General features: G+C 44.3%; 1 protein-coding gene across 1 annotated transcript; it reads right to left on the bottom strand.

Moving 5' to 3' along the window:
* Positions 1-761: 761 nt before the first annotated feature.
* Positions 762-19,121, bottom strand: prrc2a (proline-rich coiled-coil 2A). The gene is given in 20 exon segments (XM_025902095.1): positions 762-4,775; positions 4,778-5,234; positions 5,237-6,611; positions 6,800-7,022; positions 7,173-7,476; positions 7,644-7,900; positions 8,077-8,632; positions 8,870-8,962; positions 9,443-9,521; positions 9,523-9,630; positions 9,746-9,848; positions 10,460-10,611; positions 10,790-10,878; positions 10,981-11,222; positions 11,437-11,580; positions 11,664-11,745; positions 11,871-11,967; positions 12,093-12,270; positions 13,446-13,597; positions 18,974-19,121. Coding segments are annotated over 19 exon segments (5,841 nt in total). The 5' UTR covers positions 13,561-13,597; positions 18,974-19,121; the 3' UTR covers positions 762-3,588.
* Between the last annotated feature and the right edge of the window lie 318 nt (positions 19,122-19,439).

Genomic DNA, 19,439 nt, shown 5'->3' with positions numbered 1-19,439 from the left:
AATAATCTCATGTTGAGCTAACAACTAACCTGCACCTTGTACATTTATCTCAACAAGAGCTGTTCATGAGACTGAATTAAAGCGGAGCTACTGTCCTGAGTTTCAGCTTATCTTATGCTGGGCCTTAAGTGTAGCCCGTGAGTTCATCCTGACTGGTTGCCCCTCATAAGCAGAAATTTTAAACAGCATGTAGGTGTGACTTTTGTACTTATAGCCAGAGCTGTGGCTCTCTCTGACATCATACAGAACCATGACTATACCATGAATAGAACCCCCCCCCCAAAAAAACAAAAAACAGTTGGACATCTTGTGTTTAGAATAGTCTGACAGCGGGAACGAATCAGTCACTTTTGCTCCCTCCACTAAAAGAAAAACAAAAGTTCAGGACAATGTATTCTCATTTCACTAAAATCCTCCAGGAGAAGCAGAGACTCCTGTGAACTGCGGCCGGATGAGCTAAAAATGGACCCGACGCCGCTTTTAGCGATGTGGAGGACGTGCTTCTGAGACGCTCCGTGGCACATCTCATGTAATTGAAAGCAGCTCTGTGTACTCCTGTGGTGGAGCCTGAGGTTTTCTCTCAGGGATTGCTTTCACATACGCAGACCTCACGATCAGAAACTCAACATGAACATCCAACACTGTAACAGCACATACATGTCACACACAAGAACCACCAACATCAATACAATCTTTCTTCTACCACACAGGCAGGCAGAGAACAATTTCATCATCAAAGAAACAGACGCACAACTTAAATGTTTCCATTAAATCAAAAGTAGTTTATTTAACTTTGCCTTCTCTGTATAACTTTATTATAATAAGACACTTCTCTGCTTGTACATTGCTCCCTTGAACTAAAAATGGCAACATTTGTTTGTGGGAATGTAAGTTGGGGTAGACAAAAACTTAGATACATACCAATATACATACATGTGTGTATATTACGGTTCCATTAATAAAACCATAAATGCTAAAAAACAACAACAAAAAAAAAAACGGTCTGACCCACTCCAGGTACCTCGGTAATGCTGGAAACATAATACAATCTTTTGAGTAATTTTTTCTCTCTTTTATCTGGAATACACTTTTGTTTTTAACATGGGTACATACAATAATGCGCACATCAACATTAAGAGTTAAGGAGGGATGAAGGACTCTTTGAGCCAGTGTTAAAGAGTACAGCTATCAATGAAGAAACCAGTAACAGGCAAGGCAAGCTGCACCCACGTGTGTTCATGCTCAGAAGTCATAGTGGAAAAATAAAATATGTCCAACTTCGCTTGCCTGCTGATGAACGTATGCTTAAATTACACCAAAGAAAACAAACTGGTGACGTTTCCCACTGCAGGTTCTTCATCTGGATTAACATATACACACAGCTGAATGTATATATGTGGATGTATTTAAGAAACAGTAGAATTGTCTTAATAATAATTGGTTAAATCACTCGCGGGCAAACAAGGCAGAAAAGTGCTTGCCATTCATGTTATAACCCTCTGGTCCCCACCCTCAACCCCCCCCCGCCCCGTTATTACACAGACACCAGAAAAAAAACAAAACAAAAACAAAACAACCAAACACACGAACATACACGCTCACGTACACGCACACATACACAAATCATCAAATGCCCTACTCACAACATCCCAGAGACAACCTTCACACTGTTGTCAGTAAACAAACGAACCCCAACTTACAGCAGTGACAGAATTGATGAAGATGAGAAAACATGTTAGTTCACCTTCGCTGTTGTCTCCAGTCTTTCTGTGTCTCTTAAACTTGTGTTTGCGAGTGTGTAATCTTACATCGATCCCACATTTCCTCACTCCAGGTCAGCATTAATTGTTGCAAGTAAAATCTTGAAAACCGTGCAGCGAACTGCAGAAGGCGACGCTCGGTCACCCCCCGGTTCGGCTTTAAGTCCTGAATTTTAATTTGAGCTCCCGCTTGCTGCCGTCCAACCGAAAACAGCCTTCCCGAGTAAACGCGCCTGTGAAAAATACTTCATATCTCAGACAAGGAGTCCTTCTTGGTGCGAGGAGCCTCCGCTACGACAAGCAGAGGGGTGTACAACACTCGGCCTTAGCTGTGTACTCTGGGCCCAGACAGAGTACCCCGTCCTGCTTTATCATGTGTAACTGCCCAAGTCATTAACACAAAAGAAGAGGAAAAGAAACAGCAACCGTGGATGTTTGTTATACTATACAAGGAGTGCTTATTAGAACATACTCGATCATCTATCGAAGCATAAACAATTTCAGGAAAAGTCAAACATCTGCTTTATTCTATCATGACCTACATTTTCATTTAATTCATTCCCCCTTACTTGAAAGGAGGGAAAAAACATATTTCCATTAAAATGGAAGTCACCCCGAGAAAATAATAGATATTAAAATAAAGCCACCACGCCACCGATAGTCTTCAGGAGGGCAAACGGAACTCAAAGAGAGGGAGCTTCAAACTACTGTCCGTGGGGGGAAACTTTAGATTTTTGCAGTGTGCAGAAGTTCTGCAGGTGAAGATGCTACGACGAGGCCAAAAACCTCCTCTTTAAAGAAAAAAGAAAATAACAAGACAAACTATAATGAAATGTCAGAGCAGATCAACAAAAAAATAAAAATAAAATTCAAACCATCTACCTGAACAAGCAGCAGAAACATTGATATAAAGACCAATCACTGAGCAGTAGCACTTTAACAGGTCTCATCACAGTAATCGGACCAAAAAGTCAGTCAGAGGAGGAATTTGGACATTTTTAGTAAAAATTTAATTTAATGACTTGCTTTGTTGAAGTGAGAAAAAGCGCGCACGCACACACACACACACACACACACACACACACACACACCTAAAATTCCTCATGAGGCTGAAAACTCAGAGCTGACACGAGGCCAAACAAAAGACAACAGAAACAAAACGTCTTATGGTACATTGTTCTTATTAAAAGATGTAGCTGCACCCCTTTCCCTTGTGAAGGAAGTGATGCACAACTGCAATACAGAAAACCACACAAGGCCAGAGTGTGGTAGAAATATACACAGACACATAAATATAAAAGTCTGGCCGATCCAAATATTCATGCCAATTTAATCCCACATTTTCCTTCCGCGCTCAAGTGACCTCACATGCTCTTTGTGGGGTTTTTAAAGATGTCACATTTGTGCTTGTATGTGTGAGTGTGTGTGGAGCTCAGCGTGACTGTCTTCTGTCAAAATGAGGTGTAACCCCCCCGCCCACCAATTGAACAATCACATGCTTGTCAAATCCAACCGGGGTGAGGAAGAGTTAAAAAAAAAAAAGAACGAAAAGAACAAAAAAAAGAGGGTGGGGCACAAATGAACACAGAGCAAGATGGAACAAACTGAGAAATTTACAAGAACGGACGGCAGATACAAGGATGATGCAAAGGTGAAAGAGGTGACTGGGTGGGGAAGGAGGGGTGGCTAACGTGAATACCATCTCCATTTACTGTACAAAGCACTAATGCCAACAGATAAGCTGTGAAATTACGATCAAAAGGGATTAAAGGTGTAACAGGGTGGGGGTTAATGTGGGTGGGGTTTAACTGAAATGTCGCATATTCCGTCACTTCCTATTTTTCGGTGAGGGCCAGTTGCCACGCTTCTCTCCCCGGTTGCCACCTCCGCTGCCAGGTCCACCAGGGCCGCCGCCAGGTGGGCCGCGGGGGCCTCTTCCCCCTCCTCCGCCACCTCCAGGTCCTCCGGTGTTGACCCTCCGGTTCTGCCGCTCCATCCCAGGACGCTGACTCGAGAAGCTTCGTTTGTTAGCAGAGGGTTCTTTACCCGTCATCTCACGCTCCACAATGCTGCCACCTCCTCCTCCTCCTCCTCCACCACCTCTTCCCATGTGGTGGTGATGATGAGAAGCATACGACTTGCCTCCTCCTCCTCCTCCCCCCTCTCGGTCTCTGAACTCTGTGAAGTCGCTGCTCTCAGAAGCTGTCTCCCACTCCTCATTGGCCTGGTCTGAGTTCTGGTTGGTGAAGTCAGGCGACTTTGCACCGTGGGGGTGCTGTGGGTGCGTGGGACCCACACTGCCCTGGTTGTAGTGGTGATGGTGGTGGCTGTTTGCATTACTGAGATGCCCGCCACTGTTGTTACTGTTGGCCGTTAATGTGGCGTTGTGGGTAGAATTCTGGGCATTTCCTGTCATGGGAGCAGAGACTGGAGCTCCGTTACCATCTTGCACTGAATTCATGGAAGGAGACGAGGGCCTTCCTCCACCAATGACCCCCACACCACCATTGATACGTGCAGCATTCTCTCGCTCCTTCAGTTTCCGGAAGCGGGGTGGCTTGTCCTGCTGGTGCTGGGATCGCCCATGACGACGGCGCCTAGGTGGTCGCTCAAAGCCACGATTAGAAGGAAGAGGAAGAGCATTTGGCCCTCCAGAGTTTGACACAGGGTTTGCAGATGTTTGCTGGGTCGCAACTCCACCATTTTCAGTGGAAACCAGAGTAGCAGAGGTTGTTGTAGCAGGCAAAGATGGCTGAGGGGGGTTGGTCCCCTGACTTTGAGTTTGACTTCCTTCAGCCACCTTGTCCTTCTTCTCACCAGCATTTCCTCCTCGGCCTAAGTCTTTGGGCCCAGAGCTCTGTGGCGGACCTTGCTGTTTCCGGGCTGAAGCTGAAGACTTGGATGACCCACCGTGCGAGCCTGAGCTGGGCCCAACACGGTGTCCCCCAGCCGTTGCTCCCATATTGCCACTACTCCTGTAGATGTTTCCTCCTCCACCTCCACCACCCCTGCCCTTCTAGAGGGCACACCCCTAGGGGTGAAGACACGGGCCTGGGAGCCTCTGGGTGGAGCAGATGAAATATTTACACTGCTAGTGGTGTTATCGGAGCCATTCTTGGTGTTCGGTTTCTGGCTGTCTTCTTTGTCCGAGTGGCCAACATCGCTTGCTCCACTCTCGCTGCCCGTCTCAGAGCCTCTCTCCCTCCTCCTCTTGGGGATTTCTTCATACTCTGAGCCCTCACTGCGGGTTTCACTGCGGTTTCTGGCCCGGGCTGGGTTATGCTGAGACCGATCTTGACCATGCCTTCCACTGGCTCCTTCACCCTTGGATTCCTGATGATGGCCACCACCGGCTGTTGAGCGGTAGTCTCTCCCACTCCTGCCACCCATTCTGCCCCGGCTTCCACCCGTGGGTCCAGCACTGGCCGTGTAGGTGCCCCGGTACCCACGGCCTCGCCCATAGAATTCTCCCCTCTTCCTCGGCTGGCTCTGCCACCTTTCTGGGGGACTCCATGGTGGTGAGAGGTGCTGCCTCCCTTTTCAAAGGAACGGTCTCTGTCTCTCCTGGAGGAGGACCCTGAAAAACCTGATGAAGTAGTGTCTACATCTTTGGGACCTCTACCTGACCCTCCTCCACCTGATGATCGCTCTTTTCCACCATTTCTGGGTTTGGCTGTCTGGGGTGGCTCGTCCTTAGATGAAACTGATGTGTTCTGAGAGTTGGAGGAGGCATCCTGCTTCATAGAGACAGGCTGTCCACCATCTTGCTCTTTATCTTTTCCAAATCCTGTGCCTTGTTTTTCTCCTCCATCTGCATCCACTGCCTCTCTCTTGATTTCTTTCAGCACTGGCTTCTTAATGGGCCCAGCCCTCCTGTTGGCATTGCTTCCTCCTGATTGGTTGGAGGGTTTGTGGTCCAATGGAGTGTTGGAAGAGTCCTCTCCTCCACGGGAGCTGTTCCCACCTCCTGCATTGTTGCCCCTCCTTCCGTGAGAGGAACCCCCAGTAGTATTGCTGCCAGGCCGTGGACCCCAGTGTGTCTCTGTCTTATGCTCGCGCCCTCCTCTTTGGTTTGATTTAGGATGAGGATGCTGCTGCTGTGGGGGCTGACTGTGGCTGCCAATTTGAGACAGAGGTGGGCTAGAAGTGTTGGCTGAATGGGAAGTATATGCCGGACCTGTCTTCTCTTGTTTCACATGGCCACCACCCACAGCATTACCACTGCTGCCTCTTTCAGCGTGACTGTGCCCGATACTGGTTTCGCTCTCTCTCTGTGATGGGTGATGGTGCGGTGCCCCTTTGACACTCCCATCCTCCCTGGCGGAAGAGGAAGAGGAGGAAGAGGAGCAGGAGGATGAGAGGGAAGGTTGGTGAAGAGGAGGAGAAGAGTCAGTCTTCTTAGCTGGGGCCTCACCACTTCTGTTCTCTGGTTTATGGGGATGGAGGGGGAAGTGAGGCTGTTGAGGGTGGTGGCTGTGAGGGTGGTGGAGGTGAGAGTTGCTTTCAACAGGGGGATGATCTGGGCGCCCGCTACGATCATAGTGAGGATGTGGGGCTCCCCATATCTGGCCCTGCTGAGCTCCTCGGGCAGGCCCTTCATCCTGGTGGGGGAACCCATGCGGCTGGCTTCCCCTTTCACCCGCCCTCTGATGCTGGTGAGGAGGCATCCTTGCGCCCTGATCAGGGAAGTTGCTGTAGTTGCCCTGTCCGCCGATGTAGTGATGAGGGTGATGGCTGCCACCCTGGTTGCCAACAGGGGGTGGGGTTTGATTGGATGTCCCAGATGCAGAACTGGGCTGCTGAATGGGTCCCAATCCACCCTCTCGCATGCGGTGTGGAGGAGTGTCGCTCCTATGATAAAGAAAGACAGAACAGAAAATAGCAACTTATTCACTCAAATAAAAACACAGATGATAAAAAAAAATAATACAAGCTTACATGGATACTTTTATAGTTGCTCTATATAGCAACAGTCTAACAGTAAAGAGAGAGGTTTTATCTTCGATCTCACTCAAATGAAACAAAACGAGTATCCATACCTGGGCCCTTTGGCCACATCATCATCCTCTGATGCCTGCTTCTGTCTCAGGGGAGAAGTTAGCCCACGGTTTTCCCCTCCTCCAGGGAACACCTCAGGCCCCCAGGCCAGCTTAGGATCCATAGGGGGAGTCCCACGGTGAGGATGCCCTGGATGCTGTTGCTGTCTGTCAAAGGGGTCTGAACCAGACCCCCCAGAATCAGACCGCTCACGCCCAATAAGCCCTGAATAAAATTTTAAGAAAAATATCTAAGTCAACAGCCAACAGTGTGACTTCACAGTAACACAATACCACTGAACATTTTAAGCATGGCCTGTAATACTGCAATATTTCCTGATTTAATTGTATTACTTGTGATTATGCATCCACTCACCAGAAGGATGCATGCCGGCCTGATAGTATTCCATGGGTGTAGGGCGACTCTGTATCATACGAGGGTCCATGTAGGGCATCATCATCCACCGAGGGTCAAAATTCATTGGTAAGGGTGGAGGTCGAACCATACCGCCAGGCTGATACAAGGGTCCGCCCTGTTTAGGTCCAGGTCCAGGCTGGGGAGTTGAACCTGGTGAAGGACCTTGTGGAGCCTGGGTCTGTGGGGACAGCTGGCTTTGTGATGCCTGGCTGTGTTGCTGCTGTTGCTGTTGCCACTGCTGCTGTTGCTTTAGGAGTTGCTCCTACAGAGAAGTGAATGGAAAAATGCAATCACTCAGGATGTTTAAAAGCACTTCCCTTTGGAAAAAAAAATCAAAATCACAGTGGCCCTGCTCATTCAGAATGCAACAACGACTTTAAACTGTATTTCTCTCTCTTACGTTTGGGAAAAAACAAAACAAAAACAAACCTGCTGCTGCCTCTGAAATCGAGGTGGAAGAGACTTCTGATACTTTGAGTAGCCCTGGCCAGGAGGGCCACCAGCTTGACGACTGGATCCCCCTCCGATATTTTCGACTTTTACTTGGTCGATTCCTCTTTCGCCTGCACTTCCTGTACGAATGTGAGGAGTGCTCACAGCTTCTTCCTTACTCTCTCCTGGTAAAGGTACATCCAGTGTGGGCTGCTGCGGCTGTGGTGCAGCCAACTGGGGACACTGTTGGGTATCTAAATCAAGAACAAAGTTGCAGGGTTAAATCTGTAGTCATCATGATTATTATGTGGTGTATTTACTTAAAATGCTATATTAAATCAAGAATATAAATGTTATTTACTTGAACGCTTCTTGATGATTTTTTCAGGGTAGGTCTGCTTTTCAGGCCATTTGCATCTAAGAAACTCACCTGCACCAGAGTCGTAACTGCTGTTGCTGCTGGGTCGCTGGCGGTCATTACCAGCTGGACCTGTCCCTGACGGGACAGCTAGCACTGGAGGCTCCTCAGAGTCCACACAGGGGGAAGGAGGCTGGCTGATATTAGGGGAGGAAGCTGAAGCTGAAACTGATGGACTTGGGCTGCCTGCCGTAGCAGCTGTTGAATTTCCATCAAGGCTGGGGGTTTTGCTGCCGCCACTACCACCACCAGCGATTGTGTTGCTGCTCTGCTGCTGCTGCTTTTCATCCAGCCTCTTCAGCTTTTCCGCACAGGCTGCACGTCTCTCCTCCTCCATCCTACGTTCTTCCTCCTCACGCCTGCGACGAGCTCGCTCAACAGCAGCAGAAATCTCAGAGGATGACTGCTTCCTGCGCTGACGCCACGTCTCGTCCTCATCATCCCCCTGGGCTGCATGAACCAACAGACCAGGCTGTGTAAGAGGGTTAGGGGCTCCTGCTGCTGGTTGATGCTGGGGAGGGGCAGTTTTCCCCTGGCCAAGAGAGGCTCCCTGATTGTGGGGCCGATCCTGAGGAGTTAGAAAACACTGAATATTTTTATCATGAAGTTTTTAGCCTTCCAAGTGAAATTACTATAATCTTTTAAAAAAGTAGAATGTATGTATGAATGATAACCTCCACTGTAATAAAAACCAAAGGGGGGGGGGAGAAGGGAACTTGAAACTAAAAATGACTTAAGACCCATAGGTGGTGGATGAGGCAATGACAGAAATGATTATTCTATGAGGCCCTGTCCTGATGTCTACCTGTCGGTAAAAGGAGTAGGGCCCTGGTCCGAGGAGCGGCCCATGTGGGGGGGAGGGCTGCTCCTGGGGACCACCCAATCCAGGCCTGCGCCCCTGTATACAGGCAGACACAGTTAGCTAAGGTCCACCACAATAATCTACACTGATGCAAAATACAGACACTAACACATGCCTGCCCACAAAAAAGGCCTTGCCTTAACAGAATTAACTCTGTAACCTGTTTTCAATTTGAAAATTTCACAAGGCTTCCATGTAAGGTAAAACCTTAGGGCCTTATCCACTGCAGGAACTCAGAGCACACATTTACAACCCCAAATCAGCCTGTTTAAGCCTGTTCCCATTGCGGTGTAGGATTCACCACAAATCTTCCTGTGCCAAAAAACCCACAAAAATCAAGGGATTCAAGAGGAAAATTCTACTTTGCTTCTCTTCCTCACCTGCAGAGTAGTTACAGGTAAGTTTTGTTGGTCTGATAACACCCCTTTAGGAGGTCCAAAAGGGATGGTTCCTAAAAGAGCCCACAGGTTCCTGCAGTGAAAAATGTCTTGTTGTTACTGCTGTTCAGCACAGTACCTGATAGGTGGATGGCGCTCCCTGGCTCCCCCAACCACTACCTCCCTCCTCGGCCCATCCTGGCTTGCTGGAGGGGGTTGGGGCCATTGTCAACATTAGAGGGAGGGGTCCTGCGGGTCTCTCCACCGCTGTCTGAGGCTCGAGAGTGAGAGGTTGCATTGGGGGCATCCTGAGACCTCTGCTGATCACTGAGGACAAGAAGGACAAAAAATGTAAGTGAATAATATCAAGAAAAACAACAACAAAAAAACCCCCCCAAGAGTACTGTAATTTATCACACATTAAATGTACTTGGTCACTCACCGCGAATCGTTCTTGCTCTCGTTTCTATCCTCTTCTCCCTCTTCATCTCCTTCATCATCGCTGAACTTCAGCTTGGCGGAGTAATCTATCTCTTCATGAGCTCCTGTTTCAGCAAAACAACAAAAAACAAAATGGAAGCCATCAGAACCATGTTTGTGCCAAACATCCACAGTGTAACATTATTCAGCAACCATCACTAATCCTTCTCCCTCCCTCCAGCAACTTAAACCATGCTGGACGGATCAGCATGAAATTTGATATGCACCAACAATAGCAATCCTCGAAAGCAGAAAAAGGAAGTCTCGGCAGAACACGCTCTGCACAGCTGAACTAAATTAACTTGCATAAGCAAGACACACAAAAACAAGTCTTTACTTAAAACACGGAAGGTTATGATTCTTGTTCTAGTTCTGTAACAACATTAAAAGTAACCAATTATTTCAGATATTTTAAAGCCATTTGTTAAAATTTATTCTATTATATTATATCTATTATATTATAATTATATCTATTCTACTATTATATCTATTCTACTATTATATCTATTCTATTCAGAAAATTTTCTGTTTTTATTATAGATAGGAACAACTTGAACTTCATTTAACAAAAACACTCTTAGTGTATATTTGGAGGTGGCTTACAAACTTAGAACCAGTTTTATGATGTTTCAGCTTTGTGAATGGAATTTTTTTTTTTAATTTTTTTTTTTTTTACCTGCCCAGCCTTCGTCTCCATCGTGGTCCAGCTCATCTAGCTCCTTCAAGTCATCTTGTTTTAAAATGGAGGGTCGCTTTACCACCTCTCCACCCACATCGCGTGGACCACCCTGTGGCCTGCTCTCAGGACCAACCGGCCCACGAGAGAACCTGAAATAATGGGGGAGGTTCTTTTTTAAGGGATATGATGAAAACAAAAAACCTTGGCCCAAAAAAGCAGCTCTTGATTACTTATGAGTTAAACTATAGGCCATTTGATTGCACTGCAAAACATTTTCCCTCCACCATGAAATTAAAAGTAGATGAAGTAGCATTTCAGTGAACATACCTTGGAGCTGTCCCTTCACCAGGTGGTGGGTACCTGTAGGGCCCTTGAGGCCCATAGGGGCCCGGGAAGGGCAGATAGGGAGGATACATCTAGGGAGTAAAAACAGATCCAGTTCAGACACCTATTTCTTTTGTTTTTGTTTGTTTATTTATTTGGGTTAGAAATGCAGATAAAAGAAAACTAACACTTACGAAGGGGGGTATGATCCCTCGATATTGGGGGAACCCAGGCCCCACAGGAGGCTGGGGCAGGGGCAGGGCGGGGCTGCCTGCAGGAGGGTTCCTAGGTGGCCCGTGGTTCTGTGAGTTTGGAGGGGGGACCCCAGCTGCCCCATCCATCACCAGAGCTCCACCAGTGCCACCCTCGGTAACCCCCTCCCCAGGCAGGGTGGGTGCCAGGGCTCGGCCCCCACCATCCCGCCAACTTGTAACGTCTGAGGACAGTGAATACAGGAGAGGACGGAGTGGTTAGTAATCAGAACAAGAATGGAAAGTCATTTTTTATTATTATGAATCTGAAGAGACTGTCAATTAGTAAAGTTAAAAAAATAAATACAAATGAAAATCCTGCCCGAGGTGTTTCTCTCCAAACTACCATAATCAATAAGTGGATGACAAATTATTAGAGACAAAGCTCTCATTACTCACTCTGGGGGCGGAGGCTTGGTCCGGGCCCATACCACTGATCTGCAGTGCCCTGTTCTTTGCCAGCTTTGTCCTGGTCGCCAGCCGCCTGCAGGGTGGGAAATTCCTCGCGAGAGAATGGCGACGGTAGGTTTGATCCCTTTCCACCTGCAAAAACAGATGATGAAAAGAGGGGCTGAGTTGCAAACAAACAAACCCATTGAAGGAGATGCAGCAAAAGAAACACTCACCATCCCCTTGTGTTCCATGTGTTCCACTGGCCTGTGCCCAGGACCTTGCCCCTACGGCCTGGGTTGAAGCTGGGGCCAGAGCCTGAGGATGGTGCACACACAAAGTCAAATACCATATGATACACGCCAGCTAGCTGTGCTAGATGTCTTTTGGCAACCATTTACTCAGGGTATATTCTGTTTTAATGTTATGGAGATGACGTGCACCTCTGAAGCTTGCGGGGTTCTCGGGCGGGTCGGTGCAGGTGTCTGTGAAGCCACAGGCTGCTGCGACTCCGGCTGCGGTGCTGACAATGCATCGGTACTGAGAGAGAAAAAGCAGACATACAAGTCTTCAGACCAAATACAACAAGCAATCACACAAGAATAAAACTACTTGTCACATTAACACCCATTAAACTTGAAGGTGTTGGATTACAGCTTTCTTACCTCTTTGGGTCTGCTGGTTCCTGTTTGCTTGCCCATCCTGTGCCGTCTTTGGGAACGAGCGAGACGTTAGGATCGTTGCCTTTGTTCTCTGCCTTCAGACTGGGCAGGTTGGCAGGGGGTGGCATACGCCGCGCAGAGGCAACTTTACCAAGAGACTGCAGGCCATGGCGTGGGGGAACTGATATGGAAACAAGAAAGAATAGAATAGAATAGAAAAGAAAAGAAATAATTCTTTAATTGTCCCGCAAGGGGAAATTTGGTTTTAACAACAGGAGGTCATTAGCACAGATGGACCACTGAAACCATACACTGTTGAAATCTAGAGGGAGCCTGAAAACAGGGATTGTGCTCAGATTACTTGCTGGATGTAAAATTAAGGTGCTGAATCACTGCGAAGGCTAAAAACGTGGTAGTTTTGGTCTGGTGATTCTGATGAATGTGGATTTATTTTTTTAAACAAACAAACAAAAAACTCTCTAGACTTTATTAAAAACATTCAGCAAACCCACTTCAATTACAGTTTTATAGAGAAGCATTAGCACATTGATGCTTACAGAACCATGGAAAAGCCTGAAAGCGAAGCTGTTCTGAATATCAATCCCTCATTTGTTTTCCTAAGGCTCAGAGCAACCACAGCAGCTTCAGGCCTTCACTATGTAAGAGGGGGTAAGTCTGTAGTCGGGGAAAGGGGACAGCTGCTTGAATCTAGAGGGTAGCCTCTGAATAAAACATAAACTGGGGTCTCAGCATAAAAGTCAAACAGGATCCACAAGTAAGCCTCTGTCTCTGGTCAGCCTCAGTGTCTCTGGAACTCACCCTCCAGGTCCCCCTTTTCCCTTTGTTATTTCTTTAACACGTGAGTGCAAACACTCATCAATAACAAACAGTATAACACAGTTTCATCAATAAACAGTGCTGATAGATAGATACACTTGGTGTATTAAAAAGCAGCGCCATTAGTGAGACCCTAAGCTAACACTTCAAAGTTGCATTAGTTGGTGGAAACACAGTACAGCGAGAAAATTGTAATCACACTAATGAGCAGATACAACTGAGATCTGTTTAAGTTTCAAATGATCAGTGACAGCACAGGTTTTTACTAAACCACATCACCTGGCAGAATTTAATTACAGCCCTTTGAAATCTGTTACAACTGCTTAGAAAGTGATTTATGTTGAGAATGTAGATAATAACAATGCTATTTTCTACATGTTGTGATAGCCATAAGCTCTGACTTTCAGGTTTTACCAAACCAGCTAATTCAAAGAAAGCCTGGCTATGCTGAATCTGATTCATAGTACCCCCCCCCCTGGATGTATGCTGTGAAAGCTTGTGTGTTCTGAAGATACTCACCAACAGGCTTTTGTGTTTCAAGGCTCTTTCCTTTGTATGTATCAAACAGGTTGAGAGACGCATACTTGGTTTTGCCTTCCTTCCCCTTTGCAGTTTGCCCAGAGCGATCTGACATTGCGCTGTCCGCTCATTGAGTATGGTGAGCCCTGAGACTGTAGAAGAAAGAAGAGACAAGGAGAACAAGAATACACAGAAAGAGAATGAAATTTCTGAATTTTAACTATATTTAACAAGGGATTACAGTTATGATACAGTTATGTTTCTTCTAGCTGACATTAGGTATAATTGCTTTCAGATTAATAGGTGTAGCAAACCTTTATTTTAAGACAGCTCTATGAAACAGGATATTCTGAAACACAATGACACAGCACGTAGGGAAAATACACTCAGATTAGTTTCTTTTTTTATTTTCCTACAAGTCAGAACAATTGACAATTTACAGCATTTTCTGAGGCTTTTTTGGTGTAATTTTACTTCTATGTCTGAAGCAATATTCCTCCATTTTAAATTTTTGTCAATTCAAATGACAAAAAAGATGTCATTCTGATTGACCCAGTAAAAATTAAATAGCAGTTTACTGAAACTACAAAAATATATATTTACACCAGGGATGCAAAAAAATATTTGGCAAATATCGATATCATCTGATACCAGACTTACTGATTTTTATACAAATAAATGAGACGCGATGTACCTACATGAGTGGCTCGTAATTAACTTTTTTACATTCCTTTTGCACTGGCTAAAGGAAGACAGTCTTTGTTTCTCTGACACAGGTGGGAAATAAAAAAATACATTTAAAAACATTAAAACACAAGAACTCTTGTCTCATTATTAGCTTTAAGTGTTATTGTAAACATAATTTTTCAACCTGTCCCTTAGTAATTTAAACAAAGGAGTGCAAGTTGATATATTTTAACATCTGCTACATTTACGACCGATACATCTGATTTAAAAACACTTGTTTTTTAAGTTTTCGTTCAACACTTGGCAATTTAGTCAAGACTGGTGTGACTTTGGCTGACCTGTCTGTAGACTGGGGGCTTATAAAGTTAAACAACTTAACCGTTCCCTATGACAATGTGGACAAAGTTCCAGGAAACCAACTTCGTAACATAAAAATTAACTGAAAGCTTTTGAGCACGTGTATAGGTAAGACCATAAGTTTTCTGTGATATATTGCTGAATGTCATCTAACTTGGATTTGGTGAATCAACAGCATATAAAGACAAGAATCAACACAGTTTTTGGATCAGATAATAGTCCAATCCTGACTCAAAAAGCTGGACTAATATATCGGTGACTTCTGAGTGACCTATGAGACAAATATATTCAGTTCAATTCCACTTTTCTAGCAGGAGAGCTTAACACAACATGGAAGAGGCTAACAATAAAGCAACAGTGGTTTAGAGGCGTTTCACAGCTGTGACACCAACAATTTTTCTTTGTATGTTTGCAACAGTTTTGAATTTAACCAAGAATTGTGGCCACATGACTGGAAAAGTCAGGCAACAGGAATGCCTTCACTGCCCCTTGCTCCGAAGCACTTGCAATTTTTATGTTAACATAATGCATTCTTGACAACTTGGTTAATATTATTTGAATTTCAGGTTTCTAGTCAACTCTACTCCAATATGTGTGTCAAAACGTTAAGTACTGAGCTAGAAAGGAGAGACTAGCGTGCAAAGAACAGTAAGCAGTAAAGAATAAAGTAGAATTCATGGTAGCATGTTCATGTTTGTTTTGGTAGGCATTTGGCTAGTCAACCTACAAAGATGTGCTTGTATGCAGTCCCCCACAGCAAAAAAATTAATTAATAAATAAAAAAAAGCATGTAGCAGTGATGATATGCATACATAGGATGCTGACTGATAAAAAAGCTGGGTCGAACATTAAAGAAAGTGATAATGCAGTTCACCACGGAGAGAAAGAAGTGTTAAAAAGTAATATTAATAAAGAAAAGCAGTGTGAGAAGCACAGATGTGCAGTTTTTATTACTTTTAACACCTGGTTCCACATCACTACAAAGAAACATGAGTTTGTTCTCTGTGGCAACGGTTAAAACTAAAGGACAATAACATCGCAAACACACACCTTTTGGTCTACACATTTTTAGCTCCCCCCCCCCTCTGACAATACATAGACACAACATGCAGACACTGGTCTGCAAAGCTCTGCACAGGACTAACACATAGCCACGGTCATTCCTTAATTTAATTTGTCTTAATTTGTCATCCCTCACCACGAAGTCACATCTATAATTCAAGAGATGCTATAACGTACTAACTAAGCCAGCACCTTTCATCAACAATTAAAACTGTCTTTATCAACAGTGTCTGCAGTTGTCCATATCCACAACTGAGTACAATCCCTAGCCAGCTATCCACTATTCAAATACATTAGATAAACTGTGCATTTCTGATTTTTAATAAAGTCCTTTTGGATGCATTTATTTAACAATTTGTTTCAAAAAGTCAGAAAAAAACTTTATGTGTAGACCACACACATTACTACCTAAAAAGAGAAAGATAAGACTCCAGCTTGTTAACTGAACACTGGTACTGGTTCGGTACTCTGTATCAGCAGCCACCTGGAGCCAACATGTCAGTTTAATTTTCTATTTGTATAAAGTCAGATAAGCAGATCTCTATATGCCCATATGGATACAGTTTAATGGGAGCATATGACTGCACCATTTATAACATAGCAATAACACCAGCATAAATTTTTATGTGCTATAAAAATGTCATACTATATATAGCAACATTATATGTTTATGATCTCTAGTGCACACAACAAGACAAGCCTGTCATGTCTGATAGCAAGAGCTGCATAGTACCTAAGAAGCCCCCCTCATAAATCCAAATAAATAAAAGCAGTGCTTTGTAAAATATGCAAGAAAACTGTTCCTGTTGAGTGTAGAAAAAAAAAAAAACTTGTTTCAGTGCTTGAAGCAAAAACAGATGATCAAGTACAACCAGCTAATAAAGGAGGAAATACTAGCGGCTGGTGATGTGCGACTCAAATGTAAACAAATGGCTCCACTGAGCACCTTGCTAACTGCACTCCATGTGACAGGAAGAGCAAAGGGTGGATGGAAATTACTGATGTGGTTACAAGGTGGTGAAGCAGGGCTATGAGCAGCTGGTTAAAATGCACGACCCAAAGCACAACACCCCGAGAAATATGCGACAATACCATGCATCTCCGGAAGACTTAAGGTTAAGTTACTCTATTTATTGTTGTTCTAAAGTGTTAAGCAGTTATTTTATACTCCCTTAAACATTCCAGGAAAAACAAAACCTAAGCTATTTTTGTGCTACGTTTGACTTATGCTGTGTCACTACTATTGCACCACAATGCTGCTGCTGTCATCTTGCTTCAATCGATTCAAACATCAAATCAATAAGTGTGTCATCAAATACACCAGCTCAATGGAAAAGGATGGATAATGCCAAAATGCTAATTTTCTTAAAATATCATGACATTTTAAGGCTATACCTTTCAACCCTAGCTAGCAGACGTTCAGTGCTTATCACATGAACATTATTTCAAAAAAAGGTGGGGAAAAAGGAAAAAGCAGAACCACGGTTTCTATGGAAACACATTATAAATGATATTCTTCATGCCTCATCTTGAGACAGAGGGTTCGGCTCCATGGCAACTGCCAGGCCTTTAGCTTGAACTCATTTTACTGCACATCAATAAAACACAGGGCACTGACATCTGTCCAATTCACAGCGATTTGGCTGCATCCATCAGGTTAAACTGCTGCCACCACCCCGTACTCCCATTAGGCACAATGACTGCGAACACACGGGTCTCTAAGATCGTGAAGACTTTGTCACATCATTTCATTCACTTGGTTTCAATAAAAAGGGAATACTGACGTGAGAAAGCCAATCTAAATGGTCTGCGTTTAGAAAACGTTGATTATAGAGATATAGGTCTGTGCTACAGTGACTCAAGCATTAAATAACTGAAAGGTGGGAAGACGTCTCATTAGATGGCTGCATAACACAAACAGCAACAACAACACATTCCCAACATATGGTTGAAGATTCAAATATGCAGCCTTCTACTGCGCACTGACAATCATCAAAGGAGCAAAATGTACGGTGTTTGCTTTTACACACATCACTTTAAAAAAAACAAATAACCCTTCGTTAATTACTTTTTAAAAAAGGTTGCACACGGCAACTATGAAGCAGCGGTAGCCCCGCAGCGAGCCTCAATAGCCAGATGAGATTAGAAAATTAGGTCGTGGGATGGCTGGTCAGCTAGATGTTGTATGGGGATTAACTGGAGCCCTAAGTGCAGCAACGTATACCACAAAGAGGCCCTGTGAAGCTAAAGGCTAACCGTCAACACCCACCACGACGGGCAAAAATCAGCTAGTAGCTCTAGGAATCATTGCCTTGTACATATATATGCAAAGCAGAAACATCCGGAGCGGTGATTTGTGATGTTTTTCTTATTTTTTTTTCCTCCTGTGGTGCTAACCAGCTCGATGCTAACAGAGGCCCTCGGTGATCTCGTTGGGAGGGGGACTGCGTTGATGTTTCATAATGTATTTTCAACACCTCGCAGCTATCACTTAGCTCACCGCTTGTCAGCTCCATGCTTTGAATCTCACAGTGACATTGCGACTGCTCGTCCTTACCAAAATGTTCTGCTTACTTACAGTTCGTGGGAGGCCCGGGGTAACGCAGGAAAAACTGATTTTTATTAGATGAACAAAACAAAATGGCGGTGGAGATGGGCCCTGTGCATATTAACCCAGGCCGGTTGGGTAGCATTAAAGAGCTGGCTTGTGTAGGTACATACTACTTAAAATACACTACACTATACAACTTAACTGTGCTGGAAAAAACAACCACTGACAAATCATCAATACTGAGCTACGGGAGCGTCTTTTAAACGGACACCGTCTGAGCTAAAGCTGAAGCCTCGCTAACGTTTATCCGCTAGCACTAGCCACGAAAAACACATCTAATAGTAAACAGATATTTCATCAGCACACAAACTTCCCAGACACCTTTACTACAAGGTAAATAAACATGTGGTTACACACTAAAAAAACAAGTGGCTGAATTCAGAAGCTAGCGAATACTAGTTAACCACTTAGCCAAGCTAGGCTAATGAGCTAGGCAACCACCTAACGTTAGCTATGCCTTTTCCAAAAATAAAAATAACCTCGATCCTTGACCAAAACACCCTCACAGATGCGCCGAGCCCTTGCCCGGAGGTAAGAGTAACAATGTGTCTTCGGTACAATCTAACTGCCCAATGTCCGCATGGAAACATGCACAATTTTTCCAACCACTGACCTGGTCTTGTCCCGACTTGTCTCGAGGTTGTATCGCAGAGTGAGGTTAGCTTATGCTATCACGTATAGCTTCTTTCCAGCAAGTGACCCAGCTAGCTAAGCAACGTTATCCTCCCGCATAGTCAAACCAACACACTATGGCTTTGCTCTAAATTTAATACCAGCGACAGCGTATGGATAAAGAAGATATTCGGCTTACTTGTGCTCCTTTTCTTTTTTTGTAACTCCCAAAATAAATGAAAAGGGGGGAAAAGAAAATGGTTAATGCTGGACTCGATCCGTCGCCTAAAGAGCCGTCAACGGCTACTGAGCCGTTTGGGACCTCTACAGTAAAATAAATAAGCGACTCTTATTTTTTTAAAGCGCAAGTGAAGGCTCTCTGAAAGAAACGGGAATATTGCAAAGTTAATACCAAAAATATCTAGCAAACATATCCATGAAAAGTTAAACAATTAATTTTGCAATAGAAATCTGAAATTTCAAGTTTTTAATATGTAGATGGTGCATTATCTTTTTAAATATATGTTAATTGTAATACATTTATAAACAGAAATCTGAAATTTTTATTACAAACATTTGACATTTTTCTATATGTTACGATTTCTGTATTTATCACTTCATAAATAAATAATAATAATAATAATAATAATAATAATAATAATGAT

Source organism: Oreochromis niloticus, linkage group LG22 (assembly GCF_001858045.2).
Source record: "Oreochromis niloticus isolate F11D_XX linkage group LG22, O_niloticus_UMD_NMBU, whole genome shotgun sequence".
Lineage (NCBI taxonomy): Eukaryota > Metazoa > Chordata > Actinopteri > Cichliformes > Cichlidae > Oreochromis > Oreochromis niloticus.
This window is presented reverse-complemented; position numbering and strand designations above follow the sequence as displayed.